Source organism: Microcebus murinus, chromosome 2, assembly GCF_040939455.1.
Source record: "Microcebus murinus isolate Inina chromosome 2, M.murinus_Inina_mat1.0, whole genome shotgun sequence".
NCBI lineage: Eukaryota > Metazoa > Chordata > Mammalia > Primates > Cheirogaleidae > Microcebus > Microcebus murinus.
In genome coordinates this window covers 4,964,661-4,990,743 of record NC_134105.1, presented here as the reverse complement: position 1 = coordinate 4,990,743, position 26,083 = coordinate 4,964,661, and the positions used below count along the sequence as shown (strand labels likewise).

General features: G+C 60.8%; 1 protein-coding gene across 1 annotated transcript; it reads right to left on the bottom strand.

The window, feature by feature from the left end:
• Positions 1-395: 395 nt before the first annotated feature.
• On the bottom strand, positions 396-26,072 carry TMEM201 (transmembrane protein 201). Its single transcript, XM_075993822.1, has 11 exons — positions 25,875-26,072; positions 19,091-19,211; positions 17,779-17,973; positions 16,410-16,586; positions 14,998-15,350; positions 14,233-14,436; positions 8,585-8,817; positions 4,881-4,952; positions 3,957-4,256; positions 3,072-3,209; positions 396-2,212 (listed from the first exon to the last, which is right to left on the bottom strand). The coding sequence occupies exons 1-11, from the start codon at positions 25,985-25,987 to the stop codon at positions 2,115-2,117; spliced, it is 2,004 nt and encodes a 667-aa protein (XP_075849937.1). The 5' UTR covers positions 25,988-26,072; the 3' UTR covers positions 396-2,114.
• Between the last annotated feature and the right edge of the window lie 11 nt (positions 26,073-26,083).

Below are 26,083 nucleotides of genomic sequence, written 5' to 3'. Positions count from 1 at the left end.
CACAGCAGCCCCGGGTGGCCATCCCGTGAAGCCAAGAGACTGTGGCCACCCCACAGTCACTGGACTGCCTGAGCCCAGGACTTGTGCTTGTGACACCCAGGAGGCCCGTCCCTCACCACCCCAACCTGCCCCCGCCTTGCTCAGCAGGGGGCTGGTGCATCTCCAAACTCTCACCCCCTGCAGCCTCCTGGCCCAGGCAGGGCGATCCCAGGGCCATTCTGAGTGGGCTTGGGGAAGACACGGTCTCTGTCACACGCTGACCCCTGCCTCTGCAGTTGGGGCTGCCAGCTGGGACAGGCTGCGCTGAAGGGGCTAAGCCTCTTCCAGGGCACAGGCACTCCCCACCCCGCCGGCCAGAGCCCCCCGCAGACGAGAATGAAGACCAGACAGCAAGGCACAGTTCAAAGGTTGTATCTTTTTTGGTTTCCTTTTTTGTTTTTGTAAAGAAAAATAAGGTTGTGTTTTCTGTTTGAGACAAAAGCAAAAGCCTCTCCCCCCTGCCTGTCCCCTGCCCCTCGGGGTGCTGGGACCACGGTCGGGCAGGAGAGGCCAGGCTGGCCCGGCTGGGAGAGGAGCCGGCGAGGAAGGGCGTTTGGGAATGGAGTTTGGTTTGGTTAAGCACAAAATAAAATTAAAAAAACAACACACACACCCACCATACAAATGGGGACTGAGAGGCACCATCTCCGAGTTGGAACCCTGTGGCAGTTGGACTCAAGTCCTGGCCCGGCCCCACCTGCTCCCCACGTTCTGGGGGGGCCGGGGTGGGGCACAGCATGGGGAGCTCTCAGGACAGGAGTGGGGAGGAGGGGGAGAGTGTAGTCAGCACAGTCTCCTTCCCCACATGTTAAAAATAATTATTAAAAAAGCACCCAAAGCTTAAAAAAATGAAACCTCCCTAGCAGGGAGAATTGGGGACATCCTGCTTATCAGCAAAATGCCTTACCTGGCAAAACGTGTAGAAAAATAAAATTAAACTTTATCCCTGAATGACAGAGTGAAGACCCTTCCCTCCTGCCCCTGTGACCCCCCAGGCCCCCCGTGTCTCAGAACTCACCGTGGCAGCTGACACCTCCCCGTGGCACACTCTACAGACACACGCACGCACCGCCCAGACCGAAGCCCCGCCCACTCCTCCCGGGCAGCGTCAGCCAGAGGCCAGTGGAGGGACCAAGGGCAGTGGGCAGGGAAGAAAGCCAGTGGGGGGCCTGGGAGGCAGAGGTCACGTGGAGCCCAGTGGGGACAGAATGCAAGGAAGGACAGTGGGGTCTCAGCGGCTGAGAGGAGCCAGGTGCCCAGCAGGGTGGGGGAGGGGTCCAGCGCACCAGAGACCTGAAGGCCCCCCACCCCCTACCCTGCCTGGCCAGCAAGCCAGGCCTGGAAAAACAGGGTGAGGTAGGCCCTGGGCTGTGATCTTGGGGAAATGGGGCTGCTTCCTGGGAAGGTCACCAGAGGTCATGAAACAGGGGTACACCCGGCAGGAGAGGGGAGCCGGACGGGAGGGGGAGGAAAGGTGCGTACACTGGTCCTGAAGGCGCAGCTGGGCTCCTGGCTGCTGAGACCCAGGGGGGCTCTGAGACGGCCAGGCGACACCACCCGCACAGAAGGGCAAGGCGGCCGATGATGCCCTTCCTCAGGGCCACCCAGGGGAGGTTCTCTTCCCCCAGGCAGGGTGAGGATGTGTGGCTCAGGGCTGTCCCCCTCCGTTCCCCCAGGGGAGTACAGTACGAAAGATGTGAGCACGGCCGTGGGCACAGGGCCCAGGGCAGCCTGGGCTGCTGGGTTACAGTAGTGCTGTGTCCTGCCAGGCGGGGCACAATGGTGGGGACCCCAGGGTCATGCAGCCCGTGGGGATCCCTGGCTTCAGGGTCAGAGTGTCAGCACCAAACACATAACTGATGGCAGCCAAGGAGATGGGCGGGCAGAGTGGCCCCAGACCCACACTCAGCCCAGCTGTCAGTCAGGGGAGGCGGCGCAGGCGTCCTGAGGGCAGTGGCTCACAGTCCCGCAAGGTCAACGGCCCTGGAGACGAGGGCCAGGGCAGCAGCCCCTCCAGGGAGGGCTCCGAGGCTGGCAGTGGTGGGAACAGCATGCACCGGGCGCCACCCCGAGGGTCAGCGCAGGCTCTGGTATAGGTACGCCGAGGTGAAGAGGGCGTTGGCGGCCAAGCTCACAGCCAGGAGGCCCCGGACCATGGAGGGGCCGAAACGACCTGCGAATGCAGAGAGACCTGGTCAGAGACGCACATGGGGTGTAGCTGAGCAGCAACCCCTCCCTCCGTCCCCCAGGATGCGGCTGGGAAAGGCCTCAAGGCCCCACCCAGGTGCTCCCCAGGCTGGGAGGACCCCCAGTTCTTCTCAAGGCCCAAAGACCACCCAGCAGGAAAGACCTGCCCAAGTCACTTGGCTGAACCCCAGCCCCGGAAGGCGTGTCCTCGCCTGAGCCACCAGGCAGGCCCTGGGCCGGGCTGTCACATGCTTGCATCTGGGTGAGGAAGGGTAACTGTGACATCTTCTTGCAGACAAGGACATATACGGACTTCAGGGGGGGAGCACCCTGCTCAGGCCCCCGAGCTAATCAGCAGCTGGCCTAGGTCCACCCACCCTAAGCCTGAGCCTGCACTGTCACCACGGCCTCACGCTGCAGGGCCACCACCGCAGATCCCACCTGAGCTGGGGGCAGCACTGGCTTCCAGAGCCAGCTCAAAAGGATCTTCTCAGGAAAATCCCCACTTGCTCATCTGCGCGGCCCCTCCCAGGGTGGAGTGTCGGGTGTCCATCTGAGCTCGCGCCCTGGGCCTGGTCAGCAAGCAGAGGCGCTGGGGTGCGCGCGCCCACACAGGCTGCAGCCCGGCACTAAGCCGCCCTGAGTGTGCTCAGGTTCTCCAAGAACCCGTGGCCGTGACGGCGGTCCTCAGTGCCTGTGCTGTCCCATACAGCACCACCGGCCATGCCGAGCACTTGGCACATGGCTGGTGCGACTGAGGAGCTGAAGTGGTAACTGTCAGTGCTCCGCATCTACCAGGGACGGTGGCTTCAGACCCAGCCCCCAGCCCCCACCGGGGTGAAGACCTTTCCAGGCGGCGGCCTCCTCTGCGCAGCCCCTGGTGGTGGTGTCCACCACGCAGGTGGACGACTGGGAGGAGTCGTCCTCTTTTTTGATGGAGCGGCTGCTGCAGGCACTGCCTCCTTCCGGCCGCAGTCTCGAGTCTGCAGAGAGAAGGGCGTGCGTCTCAGCGGTGCTCACAGCTGCCCCCCGGGTCAGACGTGGGGCGGCTCTACTTCCAATCCCAGGACAGTCCTCAGAAGTGGTGACCCAGCCTGTCACAGCTGGCTCCCCCGACCCCAGGCAGCAGGGGACCAGGTTCTTGTTTGGATCCCAGCTGTGTGGCTGCACAGTGCTGTGGGGTGGCTGGTTTTAGACCAGGAGCTGCAAACTCCAATGCCAACAGGCCCTGGCTGATGACGACGGGGCAGGGGTGGCAGAGCCTGGGGCATGGACCCCGACTGCGCTGCCACCTCTGTTGGCCAGCATCCAGGCCAGTGTGGCCACATGTGCCGACAGTGTAGGAGACAGGAAATTCACAAATTCCTGTGGAAGGTGTAGATTTTAAAGGTTGGGGCCTAAGTAAAAGCGTTGAATGCTTTGTAGGACAGCACCATTTGAGCAAAAAAAAAGTCTGTGACCAGACACAGCCCGGCAGTGTGTGATGTGTTCTCAATCAGTCCCAAGCAACAGAGGACCCTGAAGGTCAAGTGCAAAAGAAGAAATTAAAATCAGCCAGTAGAGGGCAATGTCCTAGAGGGTTCCAAGTCACAGAGCCAGACTAGGGGTGTCAGAGCTTGGAAGGGACACACAGGATGGCCAGAGCAAGGACGGGCCCCACCACGGCACTCGAAGGCCTCTTGGCTGCAGAGGGATTCCCACAACCCTGGAGGGGCGGTCAAAGGCCGTACCCACGGTGTGCCTCGTGTCCTGCGCGGGCTGCCCCCGGGGCACCTGGGGAGGCTCCACGGCGAAGAGGCTGCCGTTGTGATGCGAGTGGGCGTCCGAGCTGCTGGGGGTGGCGGGGGCCTCCCCGGGCGGGGTCTGGAACAGCAGGAGCTTCTGCCCCTTCAGGTTGAGCCGGGCAGGGCTGATGAGGGGCCTGCGGTGGCGCAGGGACCCAGAGCTGGAGGCCACCGAGCCAGCCACGGAGGGCGCCGGGGAAGGCAGCGGGGAGGAGGGGTAGCTCCCCGACAGCAGAGAGAAGTAATCTGGAGGGAGGATGACACAAACAGCAACGGCAATAGCATGAATGTGGACACAGAGCGCTTGCTGTGTGCCATTCTGTCCTGTGTGCCATTCTCCTCTATTGCCCCAGGAAGAAAGGACAGGTCCTGCAGAGGTGGGGGGCGCAGAGGTAGCCCCGCCAGAAGCCTGGGCAAGGCGGGGTCTGCGCCGCACCAGGCACCTGGGTGGGGGGAGGTCACAGAGCCTCAGCCATGTCCCCCCGCCCCCCATTTCTACTCAAAGCCCCTTGCACCTTACTCAGCTGAGAGCAAGGACGGACAGGAGGGAACTCCAGAGACTCAGGGTCGGCTGACCCAAGCTCCTGCTGGCGGCTGGCCCCTTGGCGTGTGTGCCACCTGACCACAGCCGCTGGTGAGGATGGCAGCGTGCTATCGTCTGATCCTAGTAACTATGGCCGCCCCTTTTCACACAAGAGGAAACGGAGGCATGGGCATGCTTGTCACTTTCCCAGGGTTGAAATCTGAATGGACATTCGGGGCCTGTCTGGCCCCAAACCTCACACAAACACTGTGCCCTGGAGTCCCCCGGCCTCACGCGGCACTGGCCGAGGCAGCTTCCCTGCCCCTCCTCCCAGTCGGTCCCCTCACCTGAAACCGGAAGCTCCCCAGATCGGGACATCTGAGACGGTGGGCGGCTCCCGCTGAACAGATAGCCCGAGTCTGGGGACAAAGAGAAATATGGCACTTGTCAGGCCTTGGACTGGGGGAGCCCGCCCTCTCCACCCCGCCCCTCCCCACAGATCCTGCAGATGTTCTGCCAAGATCCAACCTTAGTCATTTATAGATTGGTTTTCTCAAAAACACAGGCGCTCACCTGCCCCCCCAGATGCTGTCTGGGTAGGCTGGAAGCACCCCCATTTGCAGATAAAGAAACCAATGCTCACGCAGGAGACGGGGGTGGGGGGGTGGGGGGGAGGGAGGGGGATCTGGGCACACCCGATGACTCCTCGTTCTGTGCCCTTCTTTCCACAGGCCCCGCCTCCCGGCCACCTAGAGCCCCACTTTCTCCACTAATTGCAGTCCCCGCTGCCGGCACGGGACCCAGGGAGCACCAAATACACTGCCTTTTCCTAAATCAAACACACCTCAAGGGCGGGGGCAACTCACACCTCTCTGTTCCCCCAAGCGCCCGGCTGAGAGCTGAAGGAGCCATGTTGGGGCCGGTGCTGCTACGTCCCCATGTGGGCTCTTAAGGGTCACAGTGCTCCACCTGCCCCTCCCCCCACCAGGCCAGGGACACAGGCCCCGGCCAGCACATGGGACTGGGAAAGGGTGGTCACGTAACCCGAGCACCCCAATCAGAGTGGTTTCAGACCCATCCTGTGGACGCTGGGAGAGGGTTTCCTGCCAGGCATGGGCTGCAGGACAAAGGGGGGAGGCCCGCAGCAGAAGGGGCAGAGCTGGGGAGACAGAGGGAGAGATGGGAAGCCTGCCCCTGGCCACAGCCCTGAGCCCTGGTCTCCTGGTTAAGTGAGCCAAAAACCTGCAAAAAGTTGTCCCTTTAACCCACCCTGGCAACGGAGACTTTAGAGTCCCACCCATCACCAGGCATTCTGAGACCAGCCTGCACCCCACAGAGCCCTGCTGCCAGCTTAGATAGCCGTCCTGCACCCTCGCCTTGAGCCTCAACAGGGAGATGGCCTGCTCTCGGTGGGTGGGAAGCCCCAACCCAGAGGCCTGATTAGGCCCTGGGACTGCCACCTTCCCCTCCCAAGGGGCTTGAAATGGAAGTCCCTGGTGCTACCAGCCTCAGTTACAGAGTCTTCTCAGGAGCACCAGGCCCTCTGCACAATTTCTTCCCCTACCCCAAGTTTTGTTCGAGAGCTGCCAGGCTGGGGCCCCCTGAAAACACAGGGAGACATCTCTGCTTAGGGGAGAAGCAAAACCATCCTAATAGCCAGCCTGGGGTGCACGCAACACAGCCTGAACTTTAGCCACAGGGCAGGAGCGAGGCCTCTGCTGTTATCCGTCCCCCTCAGAGTCACAGAGCGGCCACACCTGCCGAGGGCCAGGAGCTTCGAGGGCTGTTCTCACTTCATCCCGCTACAGCCCCGGAGGCACAGCGCCCACTTAGAGGAGGAGATTGGGGTGCAGTGAGGCACATGCATGAGCCGATGGACTACCCCCAGTGGATGTGGCCATTCCGGGCACTCTGGTCTCCTGCGTGTCATCCTCACGGCACCCTATGGGGTGTGCACTGCCAGCCCCAGTCCTGGATGGGGAACAGGACACCGGCAGGTAACACTACTCGCCCTGGGTGACGAGGCTGGAGGAACCGCCACGTGGCCTCGAGTCTGTGTCCCTTATTTCACCTCCGTCAGACCAGCAGACGGGCCCAGAGGACCCCAGCAGCAGGGAGGGGTATTCTCCAGAGGAAGGGTGGGTGGCAGGGCGGGGCCTGGGGCTCTCATTTTCAACCCAGCATTTACTTCTCGGGAAACACCAGGACCAGGAATTGGTCTCCTCTGAGCTCAAGTCCCTGTGGAACGATTTGGGACAGGTCTGTACCTGAGCTGCACCCGGGCCCCACCCCCACCCTGAGGCCTCAAACCCTGTCCCAGTGCCTGAGGGGGGCTCCAGAGAACACTATGGGGGAAGAGCCCCAACTGTAGGGGCTCCCCATTTCCCACGTCCAGGGTCCCCTCGCCCCAGGTGCTGCTCACGAGGTGCCCAGAGGTCCCCAGCACCCAGGGCCTGAACCAGGCCAGGCCTCAGCTGTGACTTGTCTGCTACTGTCCCTTGGGCCGTGTGCTGGGCCTGGCGCCAGGCAGGGGCTTAGGAACGCTCTGCTGGGCAGCGGCTGCTCTCCCCAGCAACTGGGCTCGTATTTGGTCACAAAGAAACATCCAGAATCTGGATCTCTGGACTAGGGGCAATCACACCTTCACCCCACCCAAAGGCCTCAAAGCCTACCTCCCGCTCAGCTCAGACACCGTCTCCTCCAGCGAGCTGTCCCTGCTGGCAGGGGGACCCACCTCCATCTCGGAGGACGCTCACTTGCACGCCTCAGACAGCCCAGCTCAAAGCCTAGTCCTTAGCAGCAGCAGGACCTTGGGCAAGCCATGGAGGGAAGCTGAAGCTCAGAGGGGTGTCTGACCCGGAGCTAAAGGCCCTGCCTGGCAGAGTTGTTGAAAGGCTTAAACAAGACCCTGGCTGTGCATTTCTAAGCCTGGTGACTATGATTTAATAATGAGGGGCTGGGTTAACTGTGACGCCACCCACATTCTCAGAGGCTAGGATCCTGCCTGACAGCCCCTGGCACTCCCAGCATCAGACCTGGCACTCAGAGAGCCGGCCCCCGAGAGAGACCCCCGAGAGTGAGGTAGCCTGTATGTGCCAGGTGGCTTCCCAGGGGTCAAGAGGTTCGTCACAGAATACTCGTGGGCCTCCAGGTATGTTTAACTTTGTGTTTTGTCTACAACTGACTTCCTAGAAGATCTCGCTGGGAGGGGTGAGGGATGAGGCAAAGTGCCTTAAAACAGGGCACAGGTCTGGGCCACGGCAGCGAGCACTCGACAGACGCAACTGACCTGGATGGAAGCCCTGCTCGCTCAGACCCCACGGGAAGGCTCAGGGCACCGCTGCCAGTCCCCAGGCCCTCAGTCGCAACAGCAGCAGCCAGAATGGTAAGAACCGTGGTAAAAGACAAAGCTCCGGCCAGGTGCGGTGGCTCACGCCCGTCATCCCAGCACTTTGGGAGGCCGAGGCGGGAGGATTGCTTGAGGCCAGGAGTTCAAGGCCAGCCTGGGCAACATAATGAGACCCCCATCTCTACAAAAAATAGAAAAATTAGCCAGGCGTGGTGGCGCATGCCTGTAGTCCCAGCTGCTTGGGAGGCTGAGGCAGGAGGTTCGCTTGAGCCCAGGAGTTGGGAGGTTGCTGTGAGCTATGATGACATCACTGCACTCCAGCCTGGGCGACAGAGCGAGATCCCGTCTCTTAAAAAACAACAAAAAAAGACAAAGCCCAGTGAGCATGTTTGCCGAGCACCCATGGGTGCCAGGTACCCTTTGAAGCACGTTAAATGTCATCTCATTTTACCTTCACAACTGCCCACAAGGCGCCTTCTACTAGTAGCCCCGTTTCTTTGTGGGGAAACTGAGGCTCAGGGCAGGTATGAGCCTTGGTCGAGGGCAGCTCCCGCGCGGCTGCAGCAGGCCCTGAGCCCAGACCTGCCTGTCGGAGTGGCGGGAGCGCCACACCTTCCCGGCGCTCCCTGCACTGTGTGCCCACCACAGCCCCACCCCGGCTGCCCCCAACCCGCCCGCCGAGGACACCTACGCTCTTCTTACCTGTTCGGGTCAGAGAGGGTATGGTTCCCAGCGAGAGGGCCCGGCTGAGGCGGCCTGGCAGCGAGGAGGGCGAGGCCCGTCTCGGAGACTGGAACAGCTGCTGGTTGGCGAGGGGCAGGAAGCCGGGCGGGGTGGGGATGAACAGAGACGGTGAAGAGCCGCCGACGCTCGGGCAAGGGATGGCCAGGCTGGGGCTGGTGGGGAAGAGGCCAGCAGAGTCTCCTGGGAAGTACCTGCAAGGGCCCATCGGGCATGGGAGAGGAAGAGGGTCAGCCTGGAAGGTTCTGGAGGCAGCCTTACACAGCAGGGCCCGAGTCGGGGTCCCAGTGGGGGCGTGCATTAGTTGAAGCAGAGAAGCAGTCCGACCACACTCGTGCCATTAGGAGCGGGTGGCTGGGAGGTGCCAGCGTGACCCAGCCCTCCCGGCATGCCCCCTCCGACCTCCTCAGCTCACAGCAAACTAGTTCCACTACGAGCCTCGGCATTAAAGTGACACTGTCGCCCTTGCCAACCTCAAGCCAACCCCTTCGCGTTGAAACAAATGCCTGGCCCCACACCAGGCACTCAGTAAAGGTTAATGGACTTAGGATTCCTTCTTGCCACTTCCTGTCCCACGCCCAGAGCCTCCCGACAGAGCAGCTGAGCTCAGAGACACACTGGCTGGTCTCCCAGACGGGCCTGGACCTCAGGAATGGAGGCGCAGCTCTGGGAGCCCCCTGCTCCACAGGGTGCTGTTCCTGGAAGTCCCACTGCAGCTCTGCCCTCAGGAGGCTGCCCCTGCTCTCTGGCCTTGGACACTGGAAACTCCTGGTGGAGCAGAAGGGGAGGCGGCCAGGCCCTGGAATCCCCGGAAGAGGCTCTCCCGGGACACACACCTAACTCGAACTTAGGAAAGACCTGTGAACAACCACACGGCTGCCCAAAAGACAGGTGACAGTGTCTCTTTAACTCGAGATGGTACAAATCACACAACAGGGCCCGATGGCCCCACGCCAGAATGTCAACCATGCTTCTGATTAAGGCACCTGATTACAGAGGGGGGAGAGGGACAGAGGCGGTTAATACATTAGTCCGCCATCCGGACGGAGCTGTGGGGGTCCAGCCTTACCTCAGTGCCAAGGGACAAATGAGCCCAGCAGACAATGGCCGGATGAAGGGGCAGGCTGGCTCAGGCCCTGCAGTGAGCCAGAGCTGACTAAGGTATCGGTGCCTATCACCACTCAATACTTGGGGACCACCAGCCAAGCCACATGCCACCAGGCACCCAGCCATTTTCCCCTTATAAAAAGTTTTATAAAGCATAGGGTCAGCTGTTGACTTCCTGAAGAACTGTGACCTTTAATACCCTCCAAGGTACCAGGAGGCCACCTAGACTCTGGAACCAAAGGTGCAGGGTTTGGGGAACATGGGGATTAAGGCAGGGCGCATCTCTGCCCAAGCAGAAGGGCCTGGTCACCTGGGCCCCAGGCTGGACACACTTTCGCTCCCCTGCTGATCTGCACTATGTCCACCTGCCCCTAAGGCTCTGGGGAAGGTTCCACCTCTAAATAGAAAATAAGATTTTGTCATTCTAGAATTTGATACTACCTCAGGCAATGGTCCGGAGGAGGAGGACACTTTCAGGCACTGCAGGGCAGTGAAGGATTGGCTGGGGCCTTTAGACACTTGCTCTGATCATGCATGACCTTCCATGGGAGAAGAGCTGGTGCCAGGCCCGTCCAGCAGATGGCAGCAGGGCTCTGCGCTGGCCTTCCTGTGCCCACCCACCTCCGGGCAGCACACAGCACAGCCAGGAGTCAGCCAAGGGCACCAGAGCAGGCAGGCCGGCTGGGGACGCAGTGAGAGCAGAGAGTCCCAGCGGGCTGTGGGCTTCCGAGGCGGCCGGCTGGGCCCCACGGGTCAGCTCCAGGAGGAGCTGCTGGGCGTCACCAGTGCTTCCCCACCCCACCCAGCTCCTGCTCACCTGGGGCGGTCCCAGTGCGCCCAACCCGTCTCCCGGCCACCTGGCACAGGTGCTGTTCCCAATTTTGGTGCAACTGAATATGTAGGCGCTATGGGGAGTTCTCTGGCTGGGAGACCAGTAACATCACTCAAAGAGCGGGTCCTCTGAAAGCGGGTTCCCAGGGCTGCGCGTGGAGGCTGTGCTCCGCCCGAGGGCTCCCCACCAGGGAGCTCCTCCGGTTAAAGGAGCCCGATCTCCGTGTGGTTCCGAAGAACTTCCTCTGGTACCGACACCTCCTCTGGTGAGAGGGCCTCCAAGACGGGCCTGCACCCCCAAACCACGTCTCAGAGAGGGGCTAAAAGCTGAGAATGCAAGCCTGCGCCTCCACCTCGGGATGGTGACTCTGGGGGAGACGTCTGGTCTTCTCCGTCCCAGTCCGAGTCAAGAGTGGAAGGAGAGAGAGGACTACGTTTTAAGCAGCAGTTTATTGAGGCAGGAAAGGTATGATCCGGCGAGGAGAGCTGGGCCCCCAGAGCCGCCTGGCATCATTGTCTCCAGCTCCCAGTCCTGACTCCCCACGCGGACACCTGCGGACGCGCCCAAAGTCCGCCCACCCCCAGGCCTGCCACGGAAGCCTTCCTGAGGAAGCGCGGAAGAACAAAGCAAAAAGACGCGGTACCTGACGCCAACGGGTAAGAGCAGGGCCCTGGAGGCATTTATTGAAAACACAGCATCCAAAACACGACATCTATGCCAGAAGCGGAGGTTACAGTGATTTGAGGGTCACTAGACAATTATCCACAATTCTACTACACGAGACAGAGGAGACTCGGTGACAGTCATGGACAGAAAGGACACAGGCTCCTTCCTGGGCCGGGCGGGGCAGGTATGGAGGGTACATCCTGGTGGTCTGTTCCCAGGCAAGTGTCCCCGGGGAGCCTGCTCGGCCCGGGTGGGGATCCCAGACCCCAAGGGTGAAGACCTGGCTCTTGTCTCGGGGACGGTCACCTGCACCTAGGATGATTCCACCCTGACCCTGGAAGGCCTCACAGCCGACCCCAGCAGGGGAAAGAGAAGTCCCAGCAGGGGTGACACTTTCCCTGCAATGAGCTAAAACGCAGTGGTGCTCACATTCCCTCCAGTAAATCACAAGGTGCTGGCATTTTCTCCAAGTGATGAAACTTTAAGGGATAGATGGATAATTTAAAAAAGTCACACAAAACTCTAAGAAAGCCAGAAATCCCTGCTCTGACAACGGCCATCTCACGAGATGTCCCTCCACACCCCACCACATGGCAGGAGAGACGTCTGCTTAGCAGGGGATGCTGGCCAGCGAGAGCTGGTTCTGGTTATTATAAATAATTTAATTTAAATACACACATACACACAGATGTCCTGCTTCTACCCAATGCCAAGAAAAGCAGAAATTAGTGTCACACTGTCAAAACTTCCTCGAGAACAGGAGTCGAGACATGAGCAATGGCATGCACGGCAGACAGACAGACCCCTTTTCCTGACCTGTTGCTTCCTTTTCTCCTTTAAGCTCTTTTTGGGGGTGGGAGGTGGGGGTAAAGGACAGGCAGGCGGCCACACATGCCGCCCCAGGCTGCTCTGGCCCAACGCCACCCTCCTCACTGCTGGGCCAACGGGACTCGGCCCCATCCCGGTCTTTTCAAAGGGACTGTCATCTCACCTCCTCAGAGCCGCAAGCTGAGCCCACGGGGCCTTGTCTGCAGCCACACAGCTCATCGGCCACAGAAGCCCACCTGGACCACCACGTGCAGCTGCTGTGCAGGGAGTGGACTACTATCCAGTCGCTGGGGTTCAGGGGCCTCTCAGGACCCTCGAACGTGGTGGATTCACACTAGCAGGGCCCAGGCACCACTGTCTGCCTCCCTGTGGGGCTCCCTGCGGAGGTGCCCAGGGTATCTCCCACCTAGCTGCCTCCTTAGACCCAGGAAGTTGGGTGTGACCCTCACACACGTGTCACCTGCCTTTGCCTCCTCTGGGCCCCAGAGCACAGAGTGGAGGAGCTGGCACGCTCTGGGCCACACCTGGGGGTGGGGAACTTATGCTCCAAGTGACAAGTAGCAGGACGCATGGGCCCTGGAGGGAGTGTGCAGCCCACTTTGGGGCCACCAGAGGGTAACATGCCAGGTGGGGGAAGCCCTTGGTTCCCCAACTCTGGCTGTGACCCTTGGATGTGGCCCCCAGGATGGGAACTTCCCCCACATGCGGACAGCACCTCGATTTCCAAAGCATGTCCTCACACCACTTCATACATCATGCCCGTGGGCCCTGGCTAGGGCTCACTTCTCATTCCAGATTGTAAACTGAGGCTAGGAACTGCAAGTGCCTGCCCAGCAGAGCACAGCTACTGACCAGCAGGTCTGTGGCCTCCCCTGGGGCATGACTTAGAGAGGTAGCACCCCTGGGCACCACCCTACGGGATCCCCCACCTGACTCTGGGGCAGAGTATGGCTGGGCTGTGTGGCGCTGTGGTGGCCAGAGACGTAGAGAGCAGAGCCTGGGCATTCTGCCAGGGGGTGGGGAAGGCTATGATAGGCCAGAGAAGGACAACATGACAATGGCCTGGTGTCACTGAGGGCCTATGTCCCTTGGGCCTCTTATCTGTGTTGACCTTGGGCATCCTATGGGGTAAGTGGAGGAAACAGGACACCCCAGGCCTAAGGGGGAGCAGGGCCAACGAGTGGCCCAGGAAGGCCCAGCTCTAGCCTCCAGCTAACAGGAAAGGGGTCCCGCCTTTTAGGGGCAGAGCACACACGCCTGGCCCACAGCGGTGCTCAGTGACTACCTGATGAACAAAGGACTAAGATTCCTCCAGGCAGGCAAACTCCCACACAGCCTGGCTGTGAAGAGCAAACCTGCTGACCACAAGAAGCAGGACTTTCTACTGTCCACCTTGGGAAGGGTCTCAACCCACAAACACACAGTCAAGGCCAGGCTGGGCCCAAGGACTGTAGTTTCCATTCCCGGGGGAGGAGGCTGAGGGATCACAGGGTCTCAGGAAGGTCTTGGAGCAGGGGACTGGGTAGTGGACCCAGAGGGGCAGGCCTGCCTCCCTGTGGTTCCACTGCCTCCTACAAGGCTGTCCCAGCAAGGGGGCACCGTGGGGAAACCGTGGTGGCACCCAGACCAGAGGTTCCACATAGGGATGGGAGGCGGGGGCGGGCTGTTCTGGCCTGTCACTCTGCTGAGCAGCACCTGCTGTGACAAGCAGCCTGAGTGGTCAGGACATGTAAGAGGGGCCCAGCCTGCAGCCACTGTGCAGAGTGCAGAGGGGCAGAGAGCAGGCCATGCCCTCTTCCAGTGGCATCAGAGCCAGGAACAGGCTGTGGCGAGAGGAGGGTGCCTGAGCTGCCAGCAGGAAGCCACGGGTCACAGGCAGGCTGTGTGGGTGCTGGCTATATTCTGGTCACTGGGGCAGCAAAAGGGTCTTTGGCCAGAGAGGTGATGGCAGTGGTGAGTAGCTATAGACACTTGGGGATGGCTTCGCAGTGCCATAAAGTAAAAAGGGGGGCAGGCTGAGGGGTTGGGCCAGGACCCAGGCTCTAAGCTGGGGGTGGGCATGAGTGAGGCAGGTAAGAAGAGGCAAGACAGAGAAGTGCCCTGCTCCGGGCTGGGGCAAAGCCTGGGCCTGTCCGTCCGTCTGTCCTCCCCCCGCAGTCACGGCTGCTTCTCTGACCTTCGGGGCCGAAACCTCCGCGGGCCTGTCGCCTTCCTTGTGGCCACGGCTGCCGTGAAGCCCACCAGGCAGCACAGGGACGTGGTGCTGAACTTGAGTGTGTCCAGCCAGCTGGGCGAGGCCGTCTGCAGATGCTGCTCCGCCAGGTGCAGCCCCAGCAGCAGGGCCCACAGGCAGGTGCAGAAGGCATCGATCCTCCGGAGCCTGCAGGGAGAGCGGCAGGTGAGCCCTCGGGCAGGGCAAGGCCTCTCGGCCCTGCTCAAAGGGCAGAATCCGGAGCCAGGAGGAGAGCGTGGGCCTCGGAGTCCCTTCACAATCACATGCTGCCTGGCTCCATGCGCTACGGACAGCTCCCGCTGAGTCACTGCGAGGAGTGGCGGGTGACGTGGACACAGACTCGCACAGGGCCTGCCCCTGCTCAGGGAGCAGCCCAAGTGAGCCACCACAGCCCATGAGCAGGTGGTCACCACACCTCAACTTTACAGACAGGAGCCTAAGGCAGAGAAATGGTGGCTGGGCCCCGGCTCGCAGCGGGTAAGTGGTAACCTGGCCTGAGTGTCACTGAATGTCACTGAGGGCATTTGCTGTGCAACCTCACTCACCCAACTCCCAACCCCTAGAGAATAGGGACTGAGTCTTGCTCCAGCTACAGAGGAGGGTTCAGCCTGGGGCTGTGCTCTCAACAGGGCCTCTTGACTCCTGCCCCCAGGCAGCCACCCAGCACGCAGACCCTGAGACCTCCCGTGCCCACGGTCCCACACGCACCTGATGCGGCCGGCCAGCAGCATGGCCAGGAGACAGGTGAGCAGGCCCAGCACCACGACACCCATCTGGTGGCTCTGCCCGAAGGCCCAGGCCTCTCGCAGCTTCTCTGCTGTGTGCTCGGGCAGCAGGCCCAGCAGCTGCCGCCAGCCCTCAGCTCCAGGGGCACTGCTGTTGTCAGGCGTGGCAGAGCCATTGCCACCAGGCGGCAGGGCCAGCGGCAGGGCGGCCCCTGGAGCGAAGGGGTCACTGCTGCCATAGAGCGCGGCGGTCAGCAGGAAAGCGCAGGCCAGGAAGGCGAGGGCACGGAGCAGGATGACCTGGGCCGGGGCCTTCGCTGCGGAGGAGCAGAAGCTCTGAGGAGGAGGGAGAGAGGCAGGTCAGCGAGATGGCCACAGAGCCAGCCACAGCCACTCTGCACTGAAGGATCCCGCCAGGCGCCCTCTTCCCCCACCACAACTCTGCCCAAAGGTGCTGCTCGGTTCTAAGGCCCGTCTCGCCCTGGACCCGCACTGCCCACTCAGTGTGGGGAAGGTGTTGCCCACCACGCTCTGCGTTTACAGAAGTCTCTTCCGTATTATGCTGACCTTATTCCTCCTAACACGTTTTTCAATCATTATGTCATGTTCTCACCAAAAGTGGCTATAGTTACTTTAACTGGAATTGACATGAATGTACAGATTACTCTGGCAACAGCTAAACTTACAAATACAGGAGTAAGTTATTCAGCCCAGGAACACGGTGGTCAGAATGAGAACCACAGGTCCAAGGACCGGCGGTGGCAGCACAGCCGTGTGGTCAGAGGTCCAGCCGCAGACGAGAAACCACACACCAACTAGACTTAGGGCACATATCTGGGGACTTGAGGGGGTAGTTTTTACTTCTAAAACTACTTGCTACTATATCTGATTTTTAAAAACCAGACTATTCCATTAACTGAGTACTATGATAAAAATGAGCAGTTTTAGCCAGGTTCAAACCCTGGTATCACCACACACCAAGTACATGGCCTTATGTGTGGCCCTGTGCAAGTTTCTTAGCCTCCCTGAGTTTGGTGTCCACAGCTGTCAACGGGTCCCAGCAGCTAAGAGTGCGCACCAAGGCTGCTGTGAGGCACGAACGCGGCAGTGTCAGAGTGCTCCCATACAGCAAGGCGGCCCCAAACCCACGCTCAGGTAGGCAAATAAGGAATGCAACATGATACCGGTCACTTTCCTTGGGGACACCTATTCTGGATAATGACACGAAGAGACCTGGGGGGCAGGGTGGGAAGGTGGCCCCAGGGCAGGTTGTTTTCCAAAGGGTCTCAGCTCTGAAGAGCTGCCGTCTGGTCACCAGGGCCCAGCCCTGAGAGGGTTCCGTACAATAACTCGGGGCCTCGATGCCCCAGGCGCCCCATGGAGCTCGCCTCAAACCTGCATGTGGGTCTGGTCGGCCTCCCGGCGCTTGAACTGGTGGCTGAGCAGCAGCGCGCGCAGCTGGCGGTTCTGGTGTTTGATGTAGTACTCGACGGCCGCCTGGCACGGCCGGCACAGCTTGTACATCTGCTCCAGGTGGTGCCGGTACACCTCCACCTCCTCATCGTACCTGCCCTGCAGGGTGGGGGACAGAGGCTCGGTGTTTAGGGGGCAGAGGAGGTTGCTGAGCTGCCCATCTTGTAGGCTGGACCTGGGTTTAGATCCTGGCCTTGCCATTCACAAGTCGGTGATCATGGGCACATCGTCCCACTTTGAACCTGCTGTCCCTTTGCCCACTGCGCACAGCAAGGTGGCCACACAGACCACCCTGAAGCCTTGAGGGTGTGAAATGCACTAGAGAGCCCCTGCCTGGGCCTGGGCCTGAGTGGGGGTGGAGGGCTTGTTAGGCTTTCGGAACAGCCCAGAAGACAAGTCCCGTCCCACCTCTCCCTCCCTGTTTCCAAGAAAGCCAAACATTTCAGTCTGCAGGGGCTGGTAGGGGCATCAGTGTGCTGTCTTGCTGGGACTGAACATTCCAGGAAAGCCGCCTGACTAAGTCACACCTTCCTTCCCCTTCTGCACGTTCCCCAGCTCTCTCTGCCTTGGTCTGAGCTCACCTGTTCTCCTTCCCTCCTAGGCTGGACCCTGGGAAACCCAGTGTCTCTGGGTGTCAGCTGGGATCTGCCTCTTGAGGTCACAGGACCCTGGCTGGCTGAGGTCTGGGGTGGGGGAGGGGACAGGAGTAACCAGGTAACAGGGCTCCTGGCTCCATGGTGGGCACAGGGGAGGCGAAGCTCCCAGCTCAGGCCAACTCCTAACGCCAAGCCTCTCAGCAGCATCCAGCTAGCTTCCTTCCTCTCCTACAAGCCAGCAGCATTCGCTGCCAACTCTCAGAACAAACTGCCCAGGTTGCCAATGAGCAAGACTGACTCAGAGGGATGAGGACAGGATGGGTCCAACAGGGCCCCAGCTGGAGCCCAAGGTCCCTACCTCCCTCGTCCCAGAGACAAACCCCTCTGGACTGGCAGGCACTGGGTATTCCACGGTGTTCCCAGGCTTGGAACCTGACAGCAGTGGCCGTAAGACACCCAGAGAAGCAGCTCAGCTACAACTGAGATGGGAGAACTGAGACACCCTGGAATGCATGGCTGGCAGGGGTCAGGGTGACGGGGGCCCTTTGGGCACTCGGGACAGAAAAGCTGCTGTCTGGCGGAGCAGGGGCTGGAGGCCCAGAGGGTGCCCAGCCAGCACCCTGCACGTCTGCCCGTCCCCTCGGCTGCTCTAAGCACCCCCACCCCAGCAGGGCCCGTCCCTGTCCTGGCCTCACCTCCTCGCGTGGAGAGAAGGCCGCCAGCTGCTTGATCTTGGTGGTCTGGTGGTGGCTGCACCTCTTACACAGCAGCACTTGGCTGCTCACCCACTGCTGCGGCTGGGCGGGGTCGCGGAGGCTGGGCGTGCTGCTCACCACGTGGTTCAGGTGCTCCATGTACTGCGCAGGGATCGGCTTGTTGTAGTCGCCGTTCTGGGAGAGGAGGGCAGGACTCGTGGTGAGCGGGCGAGCCTCCCCGGCTGGCTCAGGCTTGGTGCCAGGGCCCCCTCCCCACCCCACCCCCGTGCAGGGCCATCCTGGGGAAGTGACGGTGGCTCCCAGGCATTCCATGCTTTCTTTCTTTTTTGAGACAGTCTTGCCTTGTTGCCCAGACTAGAGTGAGTGCCGTGGCGTCAGCCTAGCTCACAGCAACCTCAAACTCCTGGGCTCAAGCGATCCTCCTGCCTCAGCCTCCCAAGTGGCTGGGACTACAGGCATGCGCCACCATCCTCGGCTAGTTTTTTCTATACATATTAGTTGGCCAATTAATTTCTTTCTATTTATAGTAGAGACGGAGTCTCGCTCTTCTTGCTCAGGAGGGTTTCAAACTCCTGACCTTGAGCGATCCGCCCGCCTCAGCCTCCCAGAGTGCTGGGATTACAGGCGTGAGCCACCGCGCCCAGCCCATGCTTTCTTTCTCACATGCAACAGCAGCAGCTTTTCTTCCAAAGACATTCGTAGGGAACCCAAAAGCCCAGATGCCGAGTGAAGCCACCCAGCCTGAGCGCACGACAGCTACTCGCCCACACCCTGCTACCAAACACGCTCCTTAGAACCCCCCGCTCAGCCTGCAAACCTGGGTCTAGTGAGGGGTCGGCAGGCCGTGGCCATAAAGTGGCTGCCTGATTGTGGAATGAAGTTTTCCCGGAACACAGCCAGGCTCATTCATTCGTGTATTATTTACAGTGGCTCAGCAGAGCTGAGCAGCTGTGACAGTAACCATACAGCCGGCAAGGCTTAAAATACTCCCTGGCCTGTTGCAGAAATGGTTTGCTAACCCTGAGCTAATACACAGAACGGGCTGTAGAGCCAGAAAGATCTGGGTTTGAACCCCAAATGTGCCACTTTTAGTGGTGTGACTCTGGACAAGTCACCATGGCTCCCTGAGCCTGGTTCCTCCTCTCAAATGAGGACGCGGCACCAGGGCAGTGCGATGTGGGTGAAGCTCCCTGCTCAGGGCCCAGCAGAGGAGGGGGTGTGGGGCCCCTGGGGTGGGCGGGCTGCCGCAGGGTGCCCGTCCAGGAGGCAGTGGCCCCGCACCCGCCGGTACCTCCTGGAAGCCGTTGTACTGCTCGCAGTGAGGGCAGTCCCAGCAGTTGCGGTTCCCGTAGGGCACCAGCGTGTCCTGGTTGCAGAACCAGCAGTTGACCATCGTGTGCGTTGGTTTCATCCTGGGGACGAGGAAAGAGTGGGGTCAGCCTGGAAGACCTTGACACCTGCCCAACCTTTCCATGGCCTGCCCCTGGGGCCACCAGGGAAAGGGTGCCAAAGGCAGGACCCAGGGGCCCCGAGCTGGAGACACAGGCTGGAGGAAGAGGAAACAATGGCTAAGGGCCAGGAACTCAAGCTGAACGTTGCTGTGTCCACCCAGCAGGGCCACACAAGGCGGCCACAGCCAACTCGGGCTCCTCGGCCCTCCAGGCAAAGCACCTCCCCGGAAGTGCCAGAGGCTCCCCAGGCTCCAGTGTGCCCAGAGGGTGATGCAGGGCCACCAGCCCCCCCATGTCCTGGGGCCTGCCCCCAGGCGAGAAAGTGGTGCTGCCAGAGGAGCTTCCAGATGGAAAGGAGCCTCCCGTGCTTCCCAGAGTCCCCAAGAGCATGAGCACACGGAGGCTGAGGGGTAGGGACTAGTGACAGCTGCTCAGCTGGGGCCCACTCTCCCTGGCGGATACAAGGCGGGCAGGCCCCCAATGGTGCTTGCTGACCACATGTGTGGTGACAGGTGGGGCCTGCGGGATAATCCCAGCCCAGACACTGGGGATCTATGCTCTGGGCCCCCGCCACTCACCCCGCTGGCCGTGGGGCACCATGGGGCCTGGGGGAGACACACAGCAACTGCCCAGAAAACCCCTCCAGTCCCAGAAATCTAGACACAATATAGGTGACAGGCAACAGCTGCTGGAGTCCTGAGCCCTGTCCTGTCGTCCTCCAGCCCTGGGGTGCTGCCCGGGTCCCGGCCAGAGCGGGCAGCCAACCCCCGCACACATGGATGGCCTACTGTCCACAGAACGGGACGGCACGGCCCCACGGCCTTTTCGCCCTGAGGTGCTGCTCAGACAAAGGATGGGGTCATGCTTCTGGGAAACTCCTGCCCGCCCAGCCTCAGTGCCCACATCTGTAAAGTGAGAGCACCCACGGCTTCCACGTGTTACAAGGATGCGATGACAGAAGACACAGAAAGGTGCTTGTTCTGTCACGACTCTGTCCCCGGGTTTGTCAGTGGCCTGAGGGGAGGCTGGCCCCTGGAAAGTTGGGCTCCAGCCCCTGACCCACTGCTGCCACCGGGCCTTGCCCCACTCTCTTCTACTGACGGTGGCAGGTTAAGGGAGTCCTCTTATCACCTGTCAGTTGGGGGCAGAGCATCTCCCTCACAAGGGATGGCTCTGGGAAGTGCCTAACAGCGCCTGGCCTGGAGTAAGTGCCCCGGAAGTCGTGGTCTCGTGGGAGAGGGGAGGCTTGGACAGAGGAGGTGGAACTAGGCCCTGCAGCCTCACCACACCTTGGCCCTAGCTCAGGCCAAAGCCCTCACAGTGGACAAGGGACTGTGGCGTCTTGTCAGCAGCTCGGAGCCAGCAGGCGCCAGCGTGGAAGGGAGCCAGACGCTGGGCAGCACATGCGTGCTCACGCTCACGGTGGCCTCCATTTCCTTCCCTCACCTGTCAGACGGGGAGGCTGCTGTGAGGACCCAGCAAGAGGATGGAGCAAGGCGCTGGGCATTCACACAGCTTCGCAGGTGCAGACGCGACACGGCAGGGGGCCCGGAAACCTGCTCTGCCGCAGTGCCCACATGGCATTCCTAGCAATTAAGCACTGGCTTGCTCTGTGCTCATTTGTACCTGCTTTACAAGCCTCTTTGTCCCTGTGCATGGAGGCGTGTCCTGATGGGGGATGACCTGGCTGTGACCTCTTCTCAGATGCCGACCCCCAGCTACCCCCAACCCAGGAGCCCCATGCCTGGGACAAGGCTCTGTACCCAACCGCCTCTGGGTGATGGGCCCCTCCATCTCCATGAAGGCCCTTACCCCGTTTGAAAAGGAAGGTCAACCTTTGAGCCTGCCCAGGGGACCAATGACAGGTGAGCAAGGACTGTGGCTTCAGTCCAGGGAGCCTGCCATGAAGCCCGCCCGCCCTGGGAAGTCATGCTTCGCTCTGACTCTCCAGCTCCGTTGTTAGGGAAATGGCTGCACGCATCTAGAATGAGCCGGCCTGGAAGCAGTGGCAAGAAGAGGAGGCAAGGGATTAGCCCTTGTCCCCAGGGCCAGCAGCTCCAGCTCCTGTCACCCTCAGCCCTTGGTAATCCCTTGGGGGGGAGAGGGGAGGGAGGCGCTCTCTCCGCTGCTCTACCCGCCAGGGCGTCCTCTCCCACGGCTCCTTTGAGAGGCCCTGCAGGCCCTGAGAGGCAGATGGGCGAGGGAGCCACAATGGGGTGCTGGGTACAAATCTCAGGCCCTCCTGCCAGTGCTGCAGCCTTCCAGAGACTCATGGTAGTCACACGAGCGAATGCAAAACACCATCTAACCCCAAGCCCATCTCACAGGTCGGACAAAGTCCCCAGGGCAGGCTGGCGCGGTCCCGTGCGCGCTCCAGCCCAGCCTGTCAAGGCAGCATCTGGGCCAATCTCTTCCACACCAGCCCAGCCCGGGCCCTGTTCTTGCTCAGGGAAATGCCACCCAAGTTTCCCTCATAAACTCTTCAACTTACTCTCTCCCTCAAGCCAGCCTCTGTCCCCGACTTGGCTGTGGGACAAACCACTTGATAGATGAGGTTTGAGGTGACAAACAATGTCCCTATAACACAGGCAACAGAGGTCCAGGTTTTGGACAGGTCCAGGACAGCAACTTGGCCCACAGAACAAGCGGGCGGGCGGCTGGGAGGATCTGGAAGCCGCTCTCTGAGTTCCTGCTACCTTGATGCTGAGCTCCTGGGGACCCAGGGGAGGCTGGAGGCAGCCCTTGGTGGACGGGCCCCCCAGAGGGAGCCGGGGCAGTTGCATGCTCCATACCTGTCCCGCCACCATCCCAGAACACATGTTATGGGGAAAAAGATGGACACGTGCCTGTTATACCACCACTCCGTCAGCCCTGAACACAGACATTTAGTTAAAAGAAATGGGTCCCTGGTCAGGGGTCAGGCACCTGCTGTGTGCCCTGCGCTGTGCCACGTGGAGGAGGCACTGATGGGGCTGGCTCCCTGCCCCGGGGGGGGGGGGGGTCAGAGGGCGTGGCAGGCCAGTGTGGCCACCAGACCCTGAGAAGAGCATGGCCTCCGCGAGAGGGGCCTAGTGACCTTGGGCACCGTGTATTGGCCCCAGTGGGAGTTCTGAAAGATTGTAACAGTCGACCAGTCTGAGCAACACACTGAGACAGTCTCTACAAAAATGTAAAAAAATTAGCTGGTGTGGTGGTGTGTGCCTGTAGTCCCAGCTACTTGGGAGGCCAAGTGGGAGCACAGCTTGAGCCCAGGAGTGCAGGCTACAGTGAGTAGCCAGTATGACTGGGCCACTGGACTCCAGCTTAGGTGACAGCATGAGACCCAGTCTCTAAAAATAGAGAACAAAAGAAAACAAAATCAGGTTTGGGGTTCCCTAAGGGACCCAGAAGTCAGCATCTGGCAGGGAACCAACAGGACATCCCAGGACAGTGTCACAGGTGGCTCCTCACTTGCTCTTCTGGTGGACAACACATGTTGTCTCACCCAACTGGCAGAACTGAAGAAGGGGCTTTAGCAACAGTGGCACCAAAACACAACTCAGCACTGTCAGGACCCAATGGGTCTCTGGGCCTCTGGCCTCAGCCTCAAAGCAAAACACGCTAAGTCCACTGCAACGCCTCCAACACCGAGTCAGAAAACCCCCAACAGACAGACCCCAGCCTGGAGAGGGTGAATCATTGCATCAGTTCACCAAGCACCAAGACAGGCTTGCAGAGATGCAAAAGTGAGCAAGACACTCTACTTCTGACCTGGACACAAGGACAAGAATGACGACCTCACAGGGCAGCTGGTGACAGATGCCACAGAAGAGAGGCCAACAAGCTGGGCACCTGCTGTCGCCCTAAAGAGCAGCTGTGCTCACAAGCAGAGCAAAAGGCAGAGGGAGGGGGCCACACAACTCCGCGAGAGCATGCAGCACTGGGAGAGCAAGTGTGGCCAGAGGGGACTCTGAACACCAGCACCAGGCTCTGCTGCGTAACCTGAGAGGGTGTGTCCTCTCTGTGGCCAGATGCTAGAAAGTAGACAATCTCAATAAACACCCACAGATGTGCAGAGGGTGACAAGAGCAGGGGTGTGCTTGCAGAGGATGAGTCCTGGACACAATGCGATGAGGGACAAGGACACACTCAAGCAGCAGAGTCAAGGGGAGAGGAAGCCGAGGAAGCTACAGGCGTCACGACAGCCTGGGTGCAGGAGTGAGCAAGCCCAGGGAGTGTAATGTGGGCTTCTGCCCCGTGACTGTGCTGACAGCGGTGGCAGAGTGGGTGCAGAGAAGCACCGAGGGCGTGAAGCCTGGCTAACAGCTGAAGAGCTGGCACAAGGCAGAGCTCTGCCATTTAACGGCTGGATGATGCAGGGCAGGCAGCCCAACCTCCCAAGCCTTGGTTTCCTTAACTGTAAAAGGGGGAGAACAGGAAGACCCTGAGCGGCTGCCGTCCAGTTTCACAAAGTGGCAGCGCGCAAGTGCTTATGGCACATCATCCGCGCCGATGTGTCAGCTGCTCCCATCAATAACTGTGACAGGGCAAGAGGACTCCAGGGGCCAGCCCTGACTGAGGCTCTGGGAGGACCCGAGCCCTTCAGCAAAGGGACTTCCTCCCCCAGCACCCCAGCCAGTCCTACAGCACAGGACGTAACTGACCTGGAGCACCAAGAGGGCGTTCCCTTCACATCCTCCTCGGGGCCACTTTCCTGCCCTCTCCCATCTCTGTGCTGAGCCTGCAAAACCCATCCAGCCAAAGCGCCTTCCCTAAACAACTCTCCTTACATGCCCTCCCGAGGGTCATCCAAAGGCAGCATTGTGGCCACAGCCAATGCTTCCTCATTGTCAGTGGGGGGAGAAGGGCCTCTTGCCAGACTACTGGTGCTTCTGAATTGTGACAGTGGCCAATTTATGACCTCCAGGCGAAGCCCAGTGCTCTATGAGGACATTTTAGAGCATCCTGGCAGGGCCTGGCCCTTCTCTGCCCAGTCAACAGTAATGGTCCCAATGCTGCATCACAACCCTCCAGTGTTGCCCAGGGGCATGAAAGGACTTCCAGGTACCCTCCTAGCTCCCACTGCACCAGCTTGCACAACACCTCTCCAAGGCCCTAGGCGCCTATCACCCGGAGACAAAAAGCTGTGGCTAGCAGGCCAGGAAGGGGAGGCTGGACCCCTGAGAACAGCTACAGCCCAAGACACGGACGACTGTGGCACAGGGAACCACCCAGGCCAAATCCAGGCTCGCCAAACACAACTGAGACAGCGCGTGGCGTGGAGACTATGCCCTCACCCAGGCTCTGGTCCTTGCAGCAACGCTCCCCCATTCTGGGTTAGCTGAGAGGCAGCATGACCCGGGAAAGAAACAGGGAATTTTTTTCAGCTCTGCTGTCAACATGCTCTGGGAATCTGAGCAAATCGCCTCACCTCTGTTACCTTGTGTATAAAATGACCGGTTTGGACCAGCTGGTCCTGCACACCCCTTAAGCTTTCGGAAATTGGGCAGAAACTGGGACATGGAGAGACTTGGGTTGTCAGGGACCCTTGAGTTGGGGGCATGCTCAATCCCCAGCTGCCCGCCCTCCTCAGTCCTCCAGACACAGCTGATGTCCCTCCCACCTCATCCTCCTCCAGGAAGCCTGTGACTCAACCACTCTCACTTCTTTTTCAGTTTTCACCCTTGGGGAGAGAAGCAGTACACGCTATCACTAAAAGAAGAACACACCCACTAGCCAGACTGCCAGGGTTCGAGCTCCGGCACTTGCTGCTGGGTGAGTGTGGGCAAGTTCCTTCGCTCCCCTCACTTAAGACCTGAGCTTCACACACCCCTCGCTGAAGCTGCAAAACCACCTACTTACTACTCTGACTCCAGGGGTGTCCTTACAACCCCACTTTTCTCCCTGTCCCCTGGGAAGGTGGATCAGGTGAGGAAATGTAGCCCTGCTGAAGCAAGAGGTCACACTTTTATCCCTGGCCAGGGAGGTCGACGAGAGGCCAGCTCTGAACACGGGTCTGCAGGACCTGTGAGCGCGCAGCGCTGGGGCCGCAGCCCTCGGGTACCTCAGGCTCCCGCACCTCTGCAGGTCCAGCCCAGGGTTAGCACTGCAGGATCCTTCCGTTCAAATCGGTGGACTCTCCTAATTAATAACAATTTACGCGGCCCGTCGTCCCTCGGCTTCTCTAGGGGGAGTGGGAGGTGCGACTCCGTACTGCGCTGACTCGAGGCGTGCAGAAAAATGCGCGAGCGAGCGCCAGCCATTACCGCCCTCGACGCCAGCTATTACCGCCCTCGACGTGCCGCCGACGACCAGGGGGGCTTCGGCCTCGACCCCGCGCTCGCTCTCCCGCAGAATGCGGGGGCCCAGGGCTCCCGGAAGGAAGAAGTTTGCAACCCCCGCGCCGCCGCCGCCCGCGCCCCGGGAGTTCCCGCCCCCAGCCAGACTCCCCCGCCGCCTCCCGACCGGCAATCCGAACTCGCCCCGGGGGACGCGCACAGCAGGTCTTCGCGCGTCCGCGAGCAGCGCGTCCCCGCCGCGGCCCCCGCGGGCCCGTCCGCGGCGCAGAGGCCAGGCCGGGGGCGGGCAGCGGGCCGTGCGGCGGGGCGGCGCCCAGGGCCGCGTGGGGCCGGGCCGCGCACTCACCTCCGCGCGATCCGGTAGATCAGCACGCCGGCCGCGGCGCACGCCGTGACGCCCAGGCCGCCGGCCAGGCCGGCCGTGGGGCAGCTGGCCAGCAGCGCGCTCACTCCCTCCATGGCTCGCGGGGGACTGCGGGCGGCGGCGGGGCCGGGGAGCGGGCCGCAGGCGGGACGCGGGGCGGCGGCGCGCGCCTCCTCCCGCCGTGACCTTCG